General features: G+C 38.7%; 2 protein-coding genes across 3 annotated transcripts in view; both read right to left on the bottom strand.

Moving 5' to 3' along the window:
- LOC307160028 (long-chain fatty acid transport protein 2) overlaps window positions 1–17500 on the bottom strand; it is a 59166-nt gene that overhangs the window by 36211 nt on the left and 5455 nt on the right.
- LOC307160029 (uncharacterized protein) overlaps window positions 644–17500 on the bottom strand; it is a 17850-nt gene continuing 993 nt past the window's right edge. The window contains exons 2-14 of one of the 2 annotated variants that reach the window (XM_079873826.1): window positions 17283–17391; window positions 16974–17130; window positions 16462–16654; window positions 15903–16010; window positions 13941–14048; window positions 13297–13404; window positions 12653–12760; window positions 12009–12116; window positions 11365–11472; window positions 10328–10952; window positions 6453–6520; window positions 5690–5818; window positions 644–860 (exon numbers count right to left, since the gene is read on the bottom strand). In XM_079873826.1, the coding sequence (XP_079729952.1) occupies window positions 10497–10952; window positions 11365–11472; window positions 12009–12116; window positions 12653–12760; window positions 13297–13404; window positions 13941–14048; window positions 15903–16010; window positions 16462–16654; window positions 16974–17130; window positions 17283–17385 (1557 nt within the window). In that variant the 5' untranslated portion in view covers window positions 17386–17391 and the 3' untranslated portion in view covers window positions 644–860; window positions 5690–5818; window positions 6453–6520; window positions 10328–10496. Of the gene's footprint in view, window positions 861–5689; window positions 5819–6452; window positions 6521–10327; window positions 10953–11364; window positions 11473–12008; window positions 12117–12652; window positions 12761–13296; window positions 13405–13940; window positions 14049–15902; window positions 16011–16461; window positions 16655–16973; window positions 17131–17282 lie in introns of both variants that reach the window. The other variant, XM_079873827.1, reaches the window with a different exon arrangement.

The following is a 17500-nucleotide window of genomic DNA, read 5'->3' as shown; positions in this document are numbered from 1 at the left end:
ATTGCATTTGTCCATTTGCCCTTAAAAAAAATGGGTTCAATCTACAACCAAGCTTCACTCTTGCATAGAACACCTATGGCCAGTTTCACAGACCAGCCTTAAGATAGTCTCAGACTAAAGTGTGTGTTTAAGCCGTTTTAACTGAAAGCACATCTTAAATTAAGTCCTTTGTGTCCAAGTGCCATTGTTTTGTCTCAAGATGCACACCAGTAATGCTTATTTCTAAGACACGTTTATAAAAGCTACTTAAATGTCCTAACTGAACTAAAGGCCTAATCCTGGTTTAATCTAAATCCTGTCTGTGAAACCAGGCCCTAGTGTTGTGCTTGTAATCATCTCCTCAACATGCAGAATATTTGTTTGGATCGATTGATTGTTCTTACAATTGATTGGAATATTAGTGTGATTGAAGTGGATTATATGTGAATGGAGAACTTTTTCACTGCAACAAAGGACTGCATGCAAGTAATGAATTATTGTCTGGATATTTTCCAACCCATTTCATACCCACAGGTCAAACATTTAAACCTTTCCACTTCAAACTATTCTTTCTATAATTGTAATTTTTTCGGCCAACCTCCCAGCATCAGCTGCTACTCATTCACCTGATACTTATAAAAAATAAAACAAAATCTACTACTAATTGAGCTTCAACACATTTATTCACTACTAATAAATGTAAAACTTTACGGTCTTCAAATCGCGGTTCTTCAGTGCTTCTGGTTCAGCTTTTAAACATTTGTCACAGTCGCTCTTTGCTTGTACAATGAACGATGTGATGAATGTGATGAATCGCTTCATGTGCCTTTCCACCGCCTGCACCTCTGTCTGCTGCCAGGGTGTCTTCTGGGTACTTTTACCTAAAAGTGGACAGAAAAAACAATTGAAATGATAAAGTGTGTGCTGGAATTCCAATCCGAAGTTCTGAATCCTATTATCAGTATTTATTAGGTCTGGTTATTACAGTTTTTCTCAGTCGCTTTGGTGCATTTCTCACATCACTATTTACATTTGCACAACAGTTAAAGCAGTTCTCAGAACAATTAGTACAAACTGCAAAACCTAGTTGATAACCTGCAAAAGCGTATCACTTGCTCAAAATGGATAGCTCATTCCTCAAAAGCAAGTATTCATGTCAATGAAAGTGTCAGTGTCATCAAGATGAAAAGTCCTGACACCATTGTTTATGAACAAGATAGTCAAATGGCTTGGTTATGTTTTCATTATGACAGTTTATTCTGTAAATGTTTTCCATTGCAAAAAAGTCAGATCTTGGTAACACTACCTGTACATGCTCAAGATAGCACTATATACTATTTGAACAGCCATTTGAAAAATACAGTAAAGTTACACATTACTGTATTTAGTGAGGTAACAGAGTACAAGACACTGAATATGTATGTTTCACATTTTTACTGCATATGCTCTTTGCAATTCTAATTTGTTCACAGCATTGTGCAAATGAAATAAATACAGCTATGCATAGAGCTATGCACAACTGTAAACAATATTGCAGTACATATTGGAACTGAACATACAACATACAGTACATAGTACTGTAATCATTCATGCACATCCAGATGTTCCTCATCAGTGAAAGCTGAGATTCACCTGAGAGAAATTATTCAATTTAGGAGGCATTTTCAGAAAAATAATAATAATAATAATAATAATAATAATAATAATAATAATTTAAAAAAAAGTGTAAAATTTGCTTGACAGATTTTGATAACTAGTTCAACATTTTTGTATGTAATGACTCAAGCAATGAAATGAGGACTATTAGTTTTATATGGAATGACTATTCAGCATTCACAAGTATAGTTAATTTTGACTGACATGACATAAGCAAATGATAATGTTATATAACAGCAGAGAGTTGTATGAAAGCAATAGATGCATGTCCAAAAGCATTTGCAGTTTGTTGGAAGGAATGAGAAACTGCTACTATGATGTGCACAAATGACTAAATGTTGTGGAGGTTGAACTAACTGTTGTGCAAATGTAAATAGTGATGTGAGAAATGCACCAAAGCGACTATTATTATTATTATTATTTATTAGGTCTTTTATTATTATTATTTATTAGGTCTTTTATTAGTCGGTTAGTCGCAGGACATACAGGCGCCGGCGCGATCATTTAACTTTCAATACTCTTATCTGTATGAATAAAAGGACAGAGTAATGCAAACTGTAAAGGTTCAACTCTTATTTCTGTAAACTCACAATAACTACAAAATGTTGTGCTTTGTAAAATAATGAAAACAATCAGGATGTGCTTTCTGCTGTCTCAGTGAACTTGAGCATCACAGAAATGAGCCGAAACTCAGCGTATACTCGCCTCACACCAGGGTGGGAATTATACCGCGGCCACGGCCGCCGTTGCCCTACACTTTGGCCTTCATGCCCTGTGAAAAAAAAATCATCGTATGGCCACAGTGGCCTGTGTGCCATGGCCCTGTCCAAGTTCCATGTATAAAGCAGAGCATGTGAGCGGAGTGGAGCGGGAGCGAGCGGGGAGCACGAGCGGGCGGATCTTGGACAGAGCGCAGAGCGGCAATTTCAAAAGGACAGAGCGTCGCCCTATTTCCCGCTCCAGTTTCGCTCCGCTCACACCACGAGTCTGAAGCATGCTTAGTCAAGCCTGACCCTGAATCCATCTGTCTTGCACAGTCATCAACAGTAGACTATTTTCAGTCAAAACTCAGCTCAATAATGGAGTTCAAAAACTCCAAACCATTATGTAGCCTACTATTAATAAGTCGCTCCGGAGTATAAATCGCAACAGTCAAAAAATGCGCCATGAAGAAGAAAAAACACATACAGTATAGGCCTAGCCTAAGTCGCACTGGACTATAAGTCGCATTTATTTAGAAATTTATTTCACAAAAAAAAAAAAACACAATGTTACAGACAAGTATAGCCTACTTGCCTCACAGACCTGAGACATATATATAAAGCTTGAAATGTCTACTTTTAAACAGAACAATTCAAAACGAAAGAAAACAGACTTCTCTCTTATGTAATCCGTATGAAATGTGCAATTCTCTCTGGCGCGTTCACTACTGCGAAGATCGCGAGTCAGCATCTTTCCAGCCGACACAGACATAAAAAAAATAAAAAACTGGTTTATTAGTAAACAATTAAAATGTCTCCTGCTATATTTTACATATTCATAATCATTAATTTTGCCGGTTCGTTGTGACAGCTTTTAGGTGCTTTATTGGCAGCAGCGCCACCCTTACATCGCATCAGCACCGAAAACATAGAGATTCTTTTCTTTTGGGGGCATTTTGTTTGTGTTCAGACTTTCTCAGTTGTTTTTAGGCGCGATGTTAGAGGATGCTGCTAATAAAGTTGCTAGTAGGCCCACACATTGGATTCACGTTTATTATTATAGGCTAAAAAAAATACCCCAGGTTTTATGCCGTTCGTATCATTTTATTTTGTTGTATTTATCCGCCACACCTTTAAGGCCGGTCCGTGAAAATATTGTCTGATATTAAACCGATCTGTGGCGCAAAAAAGCTTGGGGACCGCTACAAGTGATATACATGTAGATTTTTTTCCTTTTTTGGAGCGAGCGGGGGGCGATTTGAGTGGAGCGCGAAGCAAACTGCGTTGAGCGCTGAGCAATAATGATTGTGAGGGTGTATACCTTCTGGATGGAATGGTTCTCTCTCTCACACTCACATGATATAGAGGACTGAATGAATATTTTGAATGCTTTTATTGGCATTTGTGTTGTTTCTGAATGCTTTTATTGGCATTTATGTTGTTTCTATTGTTGTGTGAGGGTGTATACCTTCTGGATGTAATGGCGCTCTCTCTCTCTCTCTCATTAAAAAATGTTTTTTTTTATTAAAAAAGTCATAATCCATGTCTTATTCCAAATTAGGATGTTATGGTATCAATCTGAATGGGAAAACCATCGAATTGTACTCAATGGCCTTTGTGCCCTGTCATATGGCCTTGGTGCCCCTAAAAAAAAAAGAAAAGGTGGAGGCCAAATGGCCTTGCCCCTAAAATTACATAATTCCCACCCTGCCTCACACACACACACACGTGAGAAATATATCTATAGAAAGCTTGAAATGTCTGCTTTTAAACGAATCAATTCAAGTGGAAAATAAATACTCAGATTATGTAATCCGTATGAAATGCGAGTCACTGCGGAGATGACGAGTCTGTATCATCGACTTAATCTCTGCAGACGAGAATATCAATAAATTATTACAATGTTTGTTTAGACAGTCTCCTTCTGACACAAGACACACTCAATCATTATTTTTGCCGGTGCGCTGCGGAACTTTAAGTGTGCGCTTGATCGCTAATTAGGCTATGTATTATATAGGCAATTAAAGGCTCATTATTATGAGTTATGGCTTATTAATATAAAAATGCGATTAGTTGACTAATAGCTTAATGAACGACTACTAGTCGACTAGAAAAAAAAAAAACTTTAGTCGAGGGCAGCCCTAGTATTTATGTCAGCATCTATATTGCAAGAGAAATTAATTTGCACTCTACCTATAAATAGAATTACACTGTCAATCAAACAGTGATTTTTACATTCAGTCACTTGGCCTGAAATGATCATTGGAGAAAAGGAAAATATATTAGGATCAATGTCTTGGCTGCAAGTTATTTTTATGCATCCATCCACTCAAACTGCTCCAGGGGTTAGGCTAGTTATTACTGATTCGGTGTTTTCATTTTTAGAACAGCTACAGTTCCTACTAGTGCCACAAAACACCTAGTAGATTCTAGCATCAACCAAGTAACCCTCTAAACAACTACAGATGGGTTCCTGAGCAACATGACTGTCAATCTCCCTCGGACTGGGGCTCCATGCAAGATCTCACCTCGTGGGGTCTCAATGATCCTAAGAAAGGTGAGAAATCAGCCCAGAACTACACGGGAGGAGCTGGTCAATGACCTAAAAAGAGCTGTGACCACCGTTTCCAAGGTTACTGTTGGTAATACACTAAGACGTCATGGTTTGAAATCATGCATGGCACGGAAGGTTCCCCTGCTTAAACCAGCACATGTCAAGGCCCGTCTTAAGTTTGCCAATGACCATTTGGATGATCCAGAGGAGTCATGGGAGAAAGTCATGTGATCAGATGAGACCAAAATAGAACTTTTTGGTCATAATTCCACTAAACGTGTTTGGAGGAAGAAGAATGATGAGTACCATCCCAAGAACACCATCCCTACTGTGAAGCATGGGGGTGGTAGCATCATGCTTTGGGGGTGTTTTTCTGCACATGGGACAGGGCGACTGCACTGTATTAAGGAGAGGATGACTGGGGCCATGTATTGCGAGATTTTGGGGAACAACCTCCTTCCCTCAGTTATGTAGTCAAATGATATGTAGATGAGGATCTGCATAGTAAAACTAGGCGTCGTAAGCTCCACATATGGTTATTTCGGGTGGAGATGCATGTACGCACAATCTTCCGCTGACTGGGATTTATAAAGTGAATTCTGCGCAGGTTCTGGCGTACGCACGGTTTTATAAGTCTGAATATTTTTTTGCGTACGCCATTTTTGGCTTTCGGGCGCACGTACACTTTTAGTAAGGTTCCTACGCACAGTTTTATAAATGAGGCCCCTGGTCTGAGATCTGGGTGTTAAAGTGCTCCTAAAGGGTCTAATTTAGTCTAAGAAATGTGTAAAGAGTTCACCTTTGGAAGAAGGCCTCACAGCACTGGCTCCTGTAGGCATCTCTTCATCTGATGGTGGTCTGGGTCTCTTGGGTGGTGGCGGCATGTCATTCCTCTTGGTAGGAGGAAGTGCCACCTCTGCTGATGGTTCTATGGAAAATAATCAAAGTTCAACATTTTCAGAAAGATACAATTTAAATGTACTATAGAATGCTGACAATACACTGTTATTTGTCACACTTATGCACTAATTATTTAAAATCATTAAAGTACAATAAACCCTAAACCTGTGCAATTGTTCATTATTGCAAGTATAATTGAACTACATCTTTCCAGCAGACATTTAATCAAATATAAGTGCAAGTAAATTGAGTATAACCATTTTATTTCATGTCTTAATCATCTGACATGATTCGTTTTGTGCCATGACACAACCAACACGAGAAGAGAGCAGATCAGCTAGTGTTTTATGAAAAATGAAAAATGTACAAGTTTCTCCTATGAAATATATTTTTTATGGTAGTAAACTCACAAAAAAATATTCACTCCAGAATGAATGTTTAGTGTAATTTAGTTGAAGAATAGCTTGGAGGCATTTGATTCATTACACAATGAGCCGTTTCGTCAAAAAAAACAACATTTGTTCAGCATACTGAAGCATCTTCTTTAATGTTGGCTATGATGTTAGAACAATATTTTTGTCTGTCAGGTCTTCACAAGTTACGTGACTGAAAATTATGAATAACTGCAAAATGTAGTAGTGTATTTTGACAGTAATACAAACCGTCAACAGTAGATGAACAGTGTCCCTCTTGTATGCTCCCGTCTTCCTCATCACAGTCAATAACGTTTCTGTGGAAGTTCAAAGTACAGCTTAACAATGGTATATAATGGATCATAAACACCTGGTATACGAATAGATGGTAGGGGTGTAACGGTTCACAAAATTTACGTTTCAGTTCAATACGATACACTTGTGTCACGGTTCGGTACGTTTTTGATACAGCAAAAAGAAAAAAAATGCCAGAGTAATTTCCTTGATTTAATTTTTTTATTCTTTTTTTTATTAAAACTAACATCATAAAGTATGATTTTTTTTTACTTTGAGCAATTCTGGAGCTATAATTGACTCTTCTTAGGAGCATATAAAACAAAACGCTCCTTGGAAAAAGTGAAATGTAATATTGTAGTAGTTATAAACAAAGGTTTATTTTAGTTCAGATTAACATTTGAGGGCAGCAATTGTATTTACAATGTCAAGTCAAGTCATCTTCATTTATATAGCGCTTTTAACAATGTAGATTGTCTCAAAGCAGCTTTACAGAGATAAGCTTATAATTTAAGGTAACAGAGATTGTTTCGGCTTTACAGCAGAGTTAAGTTATTTCCATCTAAAGTTAGTTTTGATTGATTTGCTTCCGTCGCAACGATCAAGCAATGTAGCCGCTAAGACGACACCATTCCCTCTACACAGACTTTAAACGCGAACCTGTGAGAAACGCTGATGGCGTTCACATGCGCATTTAGAATGGGTTCTATAGTTATGTGCGTTTGAATATACGCAGGTTAGGAATTCCCTACAAGCCAAGCCTAAACAAAGTACTTGTCTTTCCTTATAAATTTTGATAAAGAATTTTATTTTATTTTGTTGCTTTGGGGTAGGAACGCGAAACGAACAACGCCTTTCCCGACAACGCCTTATCTGTAGAGTGGTAGTGGGATCCTCCATAGGGAGAGACTAGTTGGCACTTCAGCACTGCGTTGTCATCGGTCCAGGCGAAAGTCATTCGTCAGATCTGGATACGGCCTGGATCCGGCAGGCTGCAGGAAAACCTCGGGATAAACACAGACACTAAAATTAGCGTAGATGCCATTCTTCTCATGATGTAACGAGTACATCAGGATTTTTGGGAAGTGTTCCCGAAAGCTAGGTCAAAGAGATGTGTCTTTAGTCTAGCTTTGAACTGACAGAGTGTGTCTGCTTCCCGGACAATGGTAGGAAGACTGTTCCAGAGTTTTGGTGCTAAATAGGAAAAGGATCTACCGCCAGCAGTCGATTTTGATATTCTAGGTATTAGTAACTGGCCGGAATTTTGAGATCGCAATAGACGTGACGGACTATAATGCGTTAAGAGCTCGCTCAAGTACTGCGGAGCTAAACCATTTAGTGCTTTGTAAGTGATCAGCAATATTTTAAAATTTATGCGATGTTTAATAGGGAGCCAATGCAGTTTTGACAGAACCGGGCTAATATGGTCATACTTCCTGGTTCTAGTAAGAACTCGAGCTGCTGCGTTTTGGACCAGCTGTAGTTTGTTTATTAAGCGTGCAGGACAACCACCCAGTAGAGCATTACAATAATCTAGCCTTGAGGTCATGAACGCATGAACTAATTGTTCCGCATGTGTCAATGAGAGCATATGGTGTAATTTAGATATATTTTTAAATGGAAAAATGCAGTTTTACAGATACTAGACACGTGACTTTCAAATGAAAGATTGGTATCAAAGAGCACACCCAGGTTCCTAACCGACGACGAAGACTTAACAGAGCAGCCATCAAGTGTTAGACAGTATTCTAGGTTATTACGTGAGGAAGTTTTTTGTCCAATAATTAGAAACTCTGTTTTTTCAGAATTTAGAAGTAGGAAATTACGAGTCATCCAATTTTTTTATATCCGCTATGCATTCCGTTCATTTTGTGAATTGATAAGTTTCGTTAGGTTTTGAAGAAATATAGAGTATCATCGGCATAACAGTGAAAGCTAATGCCATGTTTCCTAATGATTTCTCCTAATGGTAGCATGTACAGAGTGAACAGCAGCGGTCCTAGTACTGAGCCTTGTGGTACGCCATACTGAACTTGTGATCGATGAGACATCTCATCATTTACTGCTACAAACTGATAACGGTCAGATAAGTATGATTTAAACCATGCTAGTGCATTTCCACTAATGCCAACATAATGTTCTAATCTATTTAAAAGAACGTTGTGGTCAATGGTGTCAAATGCAGCACTAAGATCGAGTAACACTAATAGAGAGATACAACCACGATCGGATGATAAGAGCAAATCATTTGTGACTCTAACGAGAGCTGTCTCGGTACTATGGTACGGTCTAAATCCTGAATGGAAATCCTCGCAGAGATCATTTCTTTCAAGAAAGGAACACAGTTGTGAGGATACTGCCTTTTCTAATATCTTTGACAGAAAAGGTAGATTCGAGATCGGCCTATAATTGACTAATTCTGTAGGATCAAGTTGCGTTTTTTTAACAAGCGGTTTAATCATAGCCAGCTTAAAGGTTTTTGGTACGTATCCTAGAGACAAAGACGAATTAATGATATTAAGAAGAGGATCTATGACCTCTGGAAGTATTTCTTTCAGTAGCTTAGTTGGTATAGGGTCTAACATACATGTTGTAGATTTAGATGATTTAATGAGTTTAATAAATTCTTCCTCTCCTATATCAACGAATTAATCCAATTTTTCCTCAGGGAGACTACAATGCACTGCCTGATGCGATACTGTAGTAGACGGTTGCATAGTTATAATTTTGTCCCTGATATTATCAATCTTATAAGTGAAGAAGTTCATAAAATCATTACTGCTGTGTTGCTTGGAAACTTCGGTGCTTGAAGCTTTATTTTTCGTTAGTTTAGCCACCGTTTCAAATAAATACCTAGGATTATGTTTATTTTCTTCTAATAGGGTTGAAAAATAAGCAGATCTAGCAGCTTTTAAAGCCTCTCTGTAAGTAATTGAGCTCTCCTTCCATGAAATGCGAAATACCTCTAGTTTTGTTTTCTTCCAGTTGCGCTCCATTTTTCTGGCTGCTCTCTTAAGGGCCTGAGTGTGCTCGTTGTACCACGGCGTTGGACTATTTTCTTTAATCTTCTTTAAGCGCAACGGAGCAACTGTGTCTAAAGTGCTGGAAAAGAGAGAGTTAAACATTTCTGTTGTAATATCGAGTTTATTTTAATGTCAAAATAAAACCAACGTAATGTTACTTGAAGGCATTATAGCCTACTATTCCTGCCAAACTTCCATGGTTGCAGTTAGTGTTACTACAGTAAATCCATGGTAAATCCATCTGTGGACACCGGATAGTTCATTTATGGCACAATGTTTCTCCTGGTTTCCACGTCAGAGCTGTTTGAACCGTTAATAACGGAGAAATGTGAATGTTTCTCACAAGATCTCTCAGCGATGTTATTACTTCTGTGGCGAATTCAAATGATTTCTTTACTGGATCTCTTATTAGCGCTGTGTAGTAACAGTGTCGTATGATCATGATCAGCTTGCGCTGCACTGGTCCAAACTGATAAACGGTCCGTCAACCACACAATAACGAGCAGTTTCGTTCCGCTTGCATTACGTTTGCCATTTGACGTTGGACAATGTTGTGGTCGCGCCGGCGTCTCTTACATAACGAGAGCGCTTGCCACACGCGACCCGCCTACATTTGAAATAACGAAATTTTGGTCGGCAGGAAAAATGGTCCAACAAACCGTTCGGTTTGAAAATGCGTACCGAACACAGAACCGAAAGCATCGTACCAAACAGTTCAATACGAATACGTGTATCGTTACACCCCTAATAGATGGTAAACAGAAAATCAAACAGAAAATCAAACAAAAGTCAAATAAAATACCACACCATCAGGATCTATCCCAATTTCATCCAAGTTCTTGCCATGGAACTCAGCTAATCTTCCTTGCTCAAGAGCCATTAGAACTTTGCTGATCTTGGCAAGTTGCAGGGTCTTCTCAGGGAGTCGATAGAACTCATGATGGATTCTTATGTCGTGTCCAAGAAAGTTTGCCAGCTAGTCCATCTCGGTGTCAGTCATATTCAGCACTGTTGAAAGGGTTGCGGCATGCTTTCGCAGTCTTGTAGATGTCAGTGACTTGGGACACTTTGCGTCACACACCTTTGCAAAGCCACGGAGGCAGTCTGACCCTCGAAAATATGTCATGGCTTCTGGTCTTGCAAACATATAGGAATTGTCTTTCAGAACCCCACAAGCCTCTCTCTGCTTAACAAGGAGTTCTAAGGCACATAGCATTTTTGAAGTCAGAAGAATTGGAACTGGTCGACCACGCTTCCCCCTTGCGATAACCCTTGTGAAGTGTCTGCAGAGATTGTTTTCCACTTCAGAGAGTGCCCAGTCCACATCCTCATGTGGATCAGAAGTGTCTCTTGATAGAAATGCAGACAAAGGCATGCTCGAAACCACTCCTTCCCTGCGCCGGTTAAAGAGAATCATCTGGGCTAGACACACCTTTGCCAGAAAAAAAAAACAATTATTCCTGTCCAGCAAACCTTGCTCACACACACATCTTGATTAAAACCAGCTTCATGAGGACCTTTCACACACAACGTTATATTTCCTTATGGGGACTAGTTTCATCATATTCAACACACAAGTTTGAACTCAAACACTGACTGAAAGTGTGTTGTGGGGACGTCGTGAGTGTCCATTTTAAAGCAACAATTAACCTAGAAAATAAATCCCTGTGAAGGATAAAACTGGCCCTAAATACTCCACTAGCACTAAACTACAGGACACATGTCGTTACATGGTTTAATGTACTAATTTACACCAGATACGCATCAAAATATGCCTAAAAATCACTAAACCATGACAAAGAGAGACAGTAGACCTAAATCTTTAGTGATGAATGTGAACGTACCTGTTGAGGAGAGTTGATCTGAGCAGATTCATCATCCATCTGAGTCTCTGACTGGAGAGAAGGATCAGAAGCACTCGCTGCGCTGGTTTTAATGGCAACGCTGGTTATCTGTAAGAGACAACATTCATAATGACAAGATATTAGAACATGGAAACACAAGAGAAAAATTTGAAGCAGATACCACATGATTTTATAAAAAGAGACAAATCAACTTCATCTAAAACATTTATTCCTGTCCAGTCAACCCCTGTCTGCGCTCACACACATCTGGATAAAACCCGGCTTCATGGGGACCTTTCACACACCTTCATGGGGACCTTTCACACACAATGTCATAGTTCCTTATGGGGACTAGTTTCATCAAATTCAACACATGAGTTTGAACTCAAACACTGACTGAAAGTGTGTTGTGGGGACGTCGTGAGTGTCCATTTTAAAGCAACAATTAACCTAGAAAATAATTCCCTGTGAAGGATAAAACTGGCCCTAAATACTCCACTAGCACTAAACTACAGGACACATGTCGTTACACGGTTTAATGTACTAATTTACACCAGATACGCATCAAAATATGCCTAAAAATCACTAAACCATGACAAAGAGAGACAGTAGACCTAAATCTTTAGTGATGAATGTGAACGTACCTGTTGAGGAGAGTTGATCTGAGCAGATTCATCATCCATCTGAGTCTCTGACTGGAGAGAAGGATCAGAAGCACTCGCTGCGCTGGTTTTAATGGCAACGCTGGTTATCTGTAAGAGACAACATTCATAATGACAAGATATTAGAACATGGAAACACAAGAGAGAAATCTGAAGCAGATACCACATGATTTCAGAGAAATAGACAAATCAACTTCATCTAAAACATTTATTCCTGTCTAGTCAACCCCTGTCTGCGCTCACACACATCTGGATAAAACCCGGCTTCATGGGGACCTTTCACACACCTTCATGGGGACCTTTCACACACAATGTTATAGTTCCTTATGGGGACTAGTTTCATCAAATTCAACACATGAGTTTGAACTCAAACACTGACTGAAAGTGTGTTGTGGGGACGTCGTGAGTGTCCATTTTAAAGCAACAATTAACCTAGAAAATAAATCCTTATGAAGGATAAAACTGGCCCTAAATACTCCACTAGCACTAAACTACAGGACACATGTCGTTACACGGTTTAATGTACTAATTTACACCAGATACGCATCAAAATATGCCTAAAAATCACTAAACCATGACAAAGAGAGACAGTAGACCTAAATCTTTAGTGATGAATGTGAACGTACCTGTTGAGGAGAGTTGATCTGAGCAGATTCATCATCCATCTGAGTCTCTGACTGGAGAGAAGGATCAGAAGCACTCGCTGCGCTGGTTTTAATGGCAACGCTGGTTATCTGTAAGAGACAACATTCATAATGACAAGATATTAGAACATGGAAACACAAGAGAGAAATTTGAAGCAGATACCACACGATTTTATAGAAAGAGACAAATCAACTTCATCTAAAACATTTATTCCTGTCCAGTCAACCCCTGTCTGCGCTCACACACATCTGGATAAAACCCGGCTTCATGGGGACCTGTCACACACCTTCATGGGGACCTTTCACACACAACGTTATAGTTCCTTATGGGGACTAGTTTCACCAAATTCAACACATGAGTTTGAACTCAAACACTGACTGAAAGTGTGTTGTGGGGACTTCGTGAGTGTCCATTTTAAAGCAACAATTAACCTAGAAAATAATTCCCTGTGAAGGATAAAACTGGCCCTAAATACTCCACTAGCACTAAACTACAGGACACATGTCGTTACACGGTTTAATGTACTAATTTACACCAGATACGCATCAAAATATGCCTAAAAATCACTAAACCATGACAAAGAGAGACAGTAGACCTAAATCTTTAGTGATGAATGTGAACGTACCTGTTGAGGAGAGTTGATCTGAGCAGATTCATCATCCATCTGAGTCTCTGACTGGAGAGAAGGATCAGAAGCACTCGCTGCACTGGTTTTAATGGCAACGCTGGTTATCTGTAAGAGACAACATTCATAATGACAAGATATTAGAACATGGAAACACAAGAGAGAAATTTGAAGCAGATACCACATGATTTTATAGAAAGAGACAAATCAACTTCATCTAAAACATTTATTCCTGTCCAGTCAACCCCTGTCTGCGCTCACACACATCTGGATAAAACCCGGCTTCATGGGGACCTGTCACACACCTTCATGGGGACCTTTCACACACAACGTTATAGTTCCTTATGGGGACTAGTTTCACCAAATTCAACACATGAGTTTGAACTCAAACACTGACTGAAAGTGTGTTGTGGGGACTTCGTGAGTGTCCATTTTAAAGCAACAATTAACCTAGAAAATAATTCCCTGTGAAGGATAAAACTGGCCCTAAATACTCCACTAGCACTAAACTACAGGACACATGTCGTTACACGGTTTAATGTACTAATTTACACCAGATACGCATCAAAATATGCCTAAAAATCACTAAACCATGACAAAGAGAGACAGTAGACCTAAATCTTTAGTGATGAATGTGAACGTACCTGTTGAGGAGAGTTGATCTGAGCAGATTCATCATCCATCTGAGTCTCTGACTGGAGAGAAGGATCAGAAGCACTCGCTGCACTGGTTTTAATGGCAACGCTGGTTATCTGTAAGAGACAACATTCATAATGACAAGATATTAGAACATGGAAACACAAGAGAGAAATCTGAAGCAGATACCACAGGATTTCAGAGAAATAGACAAATCAACTTCATCTAAAACATTTATTCCTGTCCAGTCAACCCCTGTCTGCGCTCACACACATCTGGATAAAACCCGGCTTCATGGGGACCTTTCACACACCTTCATGGGGACCTTTCACACACCACGTTATAGTTCCTTATGGGGACTAGTTTCATCAAATTCAACACACAAGTTTTAAGTCAAACACTGACTGAAAGTGTGTTGTGGGGACGTCGTGACTGTCCATTTTAAAGCAACAATTAATCCAGAAAAAAATCCCTGTGAAGGATAAAACTGGCCCTAAATACTCCACTAGCACTAACCTACTGGACACATGTCGTTACACGGTTTAATTTACTAATTTACACCAGATACGCATCAAAATATGCTTAAAAATCACTAAACCATGACAAAGAGAGACAGTAGACCTAAATCTTTAGTGATGAATGTAGGGATGCACCGATCCGATACTCAGTATCGGAATCGGCTCCGATACTGCCATTTTTGGCGGATCGGGTATCGGTCAGACAAGGCCGATCCAAATCCGATATTGTGCGTATACTATTCAGTGTTATTGTTAAGCCCCACAAACATTATAAAGCACCATAAGTTTTCGTGCACAATATTTTAAGTGTTCTGAAGCCATTATACAGTATAATGTGAGATATAAATTAATATTTAAGTGTTAAATTCAAGATCACGTAAACGTTTCCCTCAGCTGCGGCTGTCAATCATTCTTCATTCAGCACTCAAACAGCGCGTCGCGTCCGGTTATGACAGAACACACGATGCAACTCTCTCCAAGATGATTCAATGTTACTATTATTATACTTGATCTGTAGATAAAGGTCTATGGTTTCACATAAAACAACTTTATCTTGCTGGACTTTATTGCTGTACCTTAATCATGTTACTTTCCACCGGGTGTCTGTTAGATCACAACAGTAGAGTAAAGTCAGGTACTATTTGTTCTTCACGCGCACAGTAACTGAAATTTAAAAGAAAATGCTGAATAGACTATTGCATAGATAGATACTGTATAATACACTATGCATCATATGTATTTTCTTTGTGCTTTAAACTTTTCAATGCGGACTCGACGCGCTGCGCGCTGTGACTCATGTTGCTTCAAGAGCATCATTCTGCGCTCGGGATGCGCATAAGCGCTGTGGGCCGCACTGTATTGGAGCCTTTCATATCGTAATACAGGGACGCAATGAAAGATTATTAATAGCCGTTCTTGTCCTGTCCTATCTATTATGTTGCTACCTTATTAAACAGCTGTGCTATACATTTAAAAAATGTCTCAATTTTATAGTAGGATATAAAATAATTGCTATTTTTATCTTGTTTTTCATGAATGTATTTTACAACAATACAAAGAGCAATGTGTAAAGTTTTACCAGATTTAGTGTTACACTTATTGTCTCTAATTTGTTCTCCACTAAACATTTTTTTCACAAAATGTTCAGATTTTATACAATTAATTGTGCACTTGTGATTTTTCTAGACTAAATTTTATTGCTGAATTATCCACTAATCTAGTTTATAATAGCATTTATGTCAGATTATGATCATATATTTTTTGTTGGTGTTTTTCTTTTTTTTCAGTTCTTATCAGTTTAACACAGAGTAATAGAAATTCTACTTGATTAAAAAAAAACTGCGCTGGTATCGGTACGGATCGGTATCGGCCGATACTCAGAATTTTTGGTATCGGATCGGATCGGTTCTGAAAAAATGGTATCGTTGCATCCCTAGATGAATGTGAACGTACCTGTTGAGGAGAGTTGATCTGAGCAGATTCATCATCCATCTGAGTCTCTGACTGGAGAGAAGGATCAGAAGCACTCGCTGCACTGGTTTTAATGGCAACGCTGGTTATCTGTAAGAGACAACATTCATAATGACAAGATATTAGAACATGGAAACACAAGAGATAAATCTGAAGCAGATACCACATGATTTCAGAATTAAAAAAAAAAAAAAAATACAAAAACATTTACAATTAAAACATGTCTTCATTTTACATAGTTAATCTTTAGTTTATTTTTGTGATTACATTTCACCCATAAGTTGCAATAAGGCCATTGCATGCCACACATAACTTGCAGAAAGAAAAGTGGCCTAAGACTGTACCACCTCACTCTTTAAATGTATAAATTTTAGGGGTGGGGTAGAAACACTGACCTAAAACGTAACTTAACTTATCATTTATAGACATGATTAGATTCATAGATTTCTAATAGATTCAAATTATAATCTATTCAACCAACAACTTGCTTAACATGTTGCAACAATGATATATTCTGTACACAGTGTGCTTTGCAACATACTTGTGTTCTCCAAGGGTAGTCTTCTCCTCCATAATCATAGGCAATTTCTTCTCCTTCTTTAATGTCATCCAGGGCAAACAGACAAAGGTGAGGCTTTCCATTGACGTCAGTTTTCTTCATCTTACAATTTGGATATTTGTGGTCATCAATAACGATCCGCCGAAACGATCCATCTTCTCTTGAGGCATCAATACTTAAATATGAAAGCATGAGAAAAGGATGAATACAAGTATTACAATATACCACCCCAAATCAGTGTCTTTTTTTACTATAGTTTAGCACAGGGTTTCTCAAACTCAGTCCTGGAGGGCCACTGTCCTGCACAGTTTAGCTCCAAAACTGATCAAACACACCTAGCTGTGAGTTTCTAGTGATCCTGAAGACATTGATTAGTTTGCTCAGGTGTGTTTGATCAGGGTTGGAGCTAAACTGTGCAGGACAGTGGCCCTGCAGGACTGAGTTTGAGAGACCCTGGTTTAGCATAAGGAATATGGTGCAACTTGACTTCTTACCACCATGTTTTCCCTCGCCAAATGAAATCAAACATAAATGCAGCACAGGATGCGTGGTAACATGTTCTTCTTCTCTGCAGCTCTGCATCATTTATCATATCTCCCCTGTACTCAAAATCACCTTTGCAAAAGGCACCCTTTGCGAATAGACCACGTCCTGCAAAATACAGAATTTTTTTTTTTTCACCAAAAATAAAATCTTATAGATAAAGGATGCCAAATACACAAAAAGACATCAATAGTTGGCAGCAGTATGGTTAGGACATGCATATGATGGTAAATATTAAATGATAAATCACACCACCTTACCTTTCACTGGATTGATATACTTCACATCTAATTTGAATGTTTTGTCAGTCTTCGAAACAACATGATGCATGGCATCCTTAAGGGGGCTGATTCGTGGTGGCATTTCAAACTGAGAGAAAAAAAATTGTAATAAATAATAGTGTGAAAATGGGGAGACATGCAGAATTAAACTAGCATGTTCAATAAGTAGATAAGAATGTTATTGTAATGTAACACTG

This window comes from Squalius cephalus (assembly GCF_949319135.1).
Source record: "Squalius cephalus genome assembly, chromosome: 6".
In the NCBI taxonomy this organism is placed as follows: domain Eukaryota; kingdom Metazoa; phylum Chordata; class Actinopteri; order Cypriniformes; family Leuciscidae; genus Squalius; species Squalius cephalus.
This window is presented reverse-complemented; position numbering and strand designations above follow the sequence as displayed.